General features: G+C 39.3%; 1 protein-coding gene across 1 annotated transcript in view; it reads left to right on the top strand.

Moving 5' to 3' along the window:
- The first annotated feature begins 245 nt into the window (after positions 1 to 245).
- LOC144447336 (excitatory amino acid transporter-like) overlaps positions 246 to 4,608 on the top strand; it is a 13,158-nt gene continuing 8,795 nt past the window's right edge. Inside the window, exons 1-2 of the mRNA XM_078137304.1 lie at positions 246 to 450; positions 4,519 to 4,608. The exon at positions 4,519 to 4,608 is cut by the window's right edge and continues 52 nt beyond it. Of these exons, the coding sequence (XP_077993430.1) occupies positions 4,544 to 4,608 (65 nt within the window). The 5' untranslated portion in view covers positions 246 to 450; positions 4,519 to 4,543. The remainder of the gene's footprint in view (positions 451 to 4,518) is intronic.

Genomic DNA, 4,608 nt, shown 5'->3' on the forward strand with positions numbered 1-4,608 from the left:
CTTTTCTTAAGGAAAATATACGAATCCTGCCGCTACATATGTATCAAATCTATACTAGATATAACACATTATTATTATTATTATTATAATTCCCTCACAGGTAGGAAATTATAGTCAAAATGTTGTTATATTTAGCCTGTGGACTAGCAAAACAACAATCTAAGAAATACTACACGCCCCTATGTCAAGGACCCCTAGGCTTGGTACTATTGACTGATTGTGACGTCACGCCCAGTAGACCTGGACAAAGGGTGGACTGTGTCGACATTACTTTCGAAGTTTGTTGTTCGGAAAGTTTGGTCTGTATTCTTACAAATTCCACTGATAGCCTTACATGTTGTGACAGAAATTCTAAGCCCGTTCTTAATTTATATAGGAAGTGGAAGCCATTGTGGTCGACGTGATTGTGTGGTCATTCTAAAGAAACTGAGTTATATTTCACAAGAAAAGGTAAGCGCGTGTTTATCATAACCTATCCTGTCTTACATAAAGCCAACAGACGTGTATACCTTGTTAATTTTACGTCTTCTAATCAGCTGATGTGAAATTCCAAATCGCCTTAGCACGAATCATCACGTACAAACAGTCACCTAGTTTGGAATTTGCATTCTCGCAAGTCAGAGTTATTATTTCTAAAAAAAAAATAATCTGTGGGAGGCTCGTTAAGAACGTTGCCGTAAAACAGGTCGTGGTTTGCGACGATGGGAATTTGAGTCCAATATCTATGTAACGGACAGTAACTTGTGAGGTAAAATTTTTATTCAAGCAACAATGGCATGGGGTCACAAATCTGATCTACAACAAAACCATGTGGCTATAATCTTAATCCGACCATAAGAAGGTCACCTGGTCAGGTGTTCCTGTAAATCTCAGATAGTGGTCTGGGTGTAAATATAAGTGACTTGTTACTATTAGCCGCTAACCGAGTACACCGTGAACTACTAGTATGAGTACACTAAGTACACCGTGAACTACTAGTAGTATGAGTACCAGGGCGGAGCCTAAGTCAACGAACTCCCTCATATTAAACGTTTTTTTTGGTACATATACTGACTCGGTTTTAGAGAATATGAAAGTCTACAGCATAGTTTTGAACGGTATTATCTCAGTGCCCGTACGAACAAGAGATCATAACAAAAGAACAACAGTATGTACACACACATGAATCAACACGTTTTAGGGGGTGTTCAGTAATTACTAAGGCGGAGAGAGCCAGGAGAGTGGGGGAGGGGGGAGTAACTTTTACAAATCGGCTATCGGAGGAGGGCCATAATTTAATGATAATGCGTTAATTGATCCTGCGAGGGGAAAATGGGGTTAGGGGAGGGTCACATTTTACTTTAACTAATTGTATTTTCTAACTTTTTTCATTATTGTGCTTTTTTTTTGAAATCCCACTGCTGCAATATCGGTTTGGGTTAGGTTCGGGCTAGGTTCGGGTTAGCATTAGGTACCATAGTATTAGAAGATAGCAAATAAATGGCTTCTGAAAACCATACAGTGAATTAATTGTCAGTTGTGATGTGAGGAGGGGGGGCGGAGCACGTCTCACAAAAGTAGAATGGGAACAGGTCGATAATATACTAGGAACAATGTTGTGCATATCTTGACTGACAATCTAATCTGTGGGAGTAATTGCCTTCGTCAGATCAGCTAATGGTTTCCAAACACTAATGATTAGTACAGTGCCTTCACACAAATTCACTCTGGTGGTAATAGTGAGAAATAACCAATGTTTTTTTTAAACTTTCAAGATGGTGGCAGTGGTGGAATTAAGTCTTTTTACCATTAATTCTGGGACTCTTGTCCTAGTCTCTGTCTGATAACATTTTAACCATGGAGGAGGGGTTTTAGAGAAAGCTAGAAAATTGATAGAGGGTCATTTATTAGGACGACGGAATCGTGGGAGGGTCACATATTACACATCAGCCTGGGACTCATCGACCATAGTAGTTATTGAAGGCTCCCTTAGTTAGCGACCTCTGGTATAGCTCCCTGACCTTCGAACTTTCGTATATGAAAAATGACCCGACAAGCGACTTGAAAGGAGCGTTAGCCGACTGTGTACCTCGAGTACTCCTTGGGCTTTTGTTCAGTTACCTTGGGAACAGAAGACAACACTAGAGGCTACCTCCGGCGCTAGTACAACAGAGCGACGTAAATGACGATAACTTCGTTAGTTAAAATGAAAAAAATCTGCTACAAATTCCAAAAAGATTTATCATACTAGGACAGTTACTCATGCCCGAAGTGTTGTGATATCATCTGCATACCAAAGTTTGTTAAATTCTTATATGACTTCACGCCGATTTTAAGACCATTCCTAAATATTTACCTTTCCTTGTATTTCATATGTCATAAAACTTGACACCATAGGAGGACATCGTAGAGTTAAGTTGTAGGTTAAGTCTATATATAGTATTTACTTTCAAGTAAGTGTAATATTTGCCCTAGCCTACATAAGTGGAGTGGTTAGTTAGAAGTGGTGTGACAGTGCTGTAAGATATGAGTATTGTATACCTATGTAAACACTTCACATACTTGATGTAAATGTCATGATGGCAGCTACTTATATGAAAGATTTACAACCCACTTTTGAAGACAAACTTAGGGGCGAGATCAATAGTCCCATGTAGGTTAAAAACTAAATTCTTATACTTATAGGCCTAACCCTCCCCCTCTAACTAAATTGGCCAAAATTGAAAAGTGTTTGAGAAGCTACTGCTCAATTAATTTCAAATTAGTATGTAGTACTATGAATAAAAAGCCAGCATGCAGTGGGTAGAATAATTCTTTTGTTGACGATATTGGATGCATTTACTACAGCAAGAATTCTTCCGACGTTTCAAAAGCAATATTGTGCTACAGTTGTGCTACAACGCCATTGGCGTTTTTCTTAATCCTACATTGAACTATTGATCTGGCCCCTGACGGAGTGGAATTATAGGTCCCATAAAACTATAATCACTATTAGGTCATAAATCATGTTAATATTTGTAGCATGTTTCAATGTACTTGCCGAACAGAACACCCTTATTTGAATAAGCATATCGCCAATGTCAAAAGATTACATCGACAAGGCGTGCAAGGACAGCATGTCATAAATATCCTTAGCTATGAATGCTGTCGTGTTTTACAATTGCACTCCTGAATTCACAAGCCATTGCCTGCCCGGTTCAAATCGGGCTTTGTGTAAATTAATTAGAGGGGACTTATACATTGGGGTTTGTGCATTCATCCTCATATGTCTGGCATGTGTCAACTGATTTCAATCAAACCTACCACAAAGGTAACATACTATTATGAACATCACTTTACTTTACGACCAGATCAAATATGGCCATACTTGTTAAATTTCACGATATGGAGGGAGGGGGAGGGGGAGGGAGTGAGGGAGGGAGGGAGGGAGAGGGGAGGGAGTGAGTGAGAGAGGAAAGAAAGGAGAAAGGGGAGGGGAGGGGAGGGAGTGAGCGAGCGAGAGAGAGAGATAGATGGGAGGGGAGAGAGGGAGGAAGGAAGGGAGAGAGCGATCAAAGTTGACTGTTACTCACATTTGTGTTCGTTGTTTTACCAACATTAACTAGTAACAAAGATGATATGGTCTACCCTTACTTAAACATGAGAGGGATGTATTACTAATACTACTATTACATTCACCCTTTGTAAAATGATCTCGAGTTATTTTATTTACTTGCGCCTCAAACAGCTGGAGTTTCATTGGTGTTGATTTCAAGAAAGTTGTAAAATACGCATGTGTCAAATGTCATCTTTATTCTGACCCATAACTACCGTAAAGGTCGAATCCATCATCCTGATCAGCCTGATCAGACATACCATTGGTATATCTCACACCATGCTGGTCTCGTGTTGAATATCATAAAATCATACATTATCAATCAGTAACTTAAATCAATCAATTAATCATTTATGTAGTGATGAAGTACATTGATTAGCTATCAATTACAAAACTACACATGTCTTTTTCCTTTGTTCTCGAGGGGCATTCTATATAATATAGCATCCATTTCATGCAAATTTTACTCCAGGGGAGGGCAATATCTAGATATTGCCCTGCACCAGAGCGAACACGTGTACTGAAGAAAGCACAAACAAACGAATATATTATGACAGGTGCATGACATGCGACTTTAATACTGTTGAATTACTAATTACATGATTTTTTGGTTAGTTTGAAAGAAAAACTTTCCCATTTTCTGGTATTACAGCTTCAACCTGTACGTAATTGACTTTACTTTCTTGTTCGGTTTCATTTCCCCCACTCGCGCTTTCTACCTCGATGTCACGCTTTGTTTGACTGCTGTTTTTGATGTACGAGGTCTTAGGTATTTTTGAAGCCTTTCCTTGAAGCACCTTGCTCACGGCCTACGGCCCTCGTGTCGGTCAGTATCTCAACGATTGCTCATGCACTCCACTCGTACATTATCCTATACGTAATCGACTGATTGTATCTATTGATTTTAGCAGAACTTACCACGTTGATCCATGGTTTTGTTTTAGGGCTATAGTCTGCTAACTGTCAACAATGGGTGATTTGAAATGTTCGAAGCAATGCTGCACTTCGTGGCTACGAGCCAATATTTTACTTCT

Source organism: Glandiceps talaboti, chromosome 16, assembly GCF_964340395.1.
Source record: "Glandiceps talaboti chromosome 16, keGlaTala1.1, whole genome shotgun sequence".
Lineage (NCBI taxonomy): Eukaryota > Metazoa > Hemichordata > Enteropneusta > Spengelidae > Glandiceps > Glandiceps talaboti.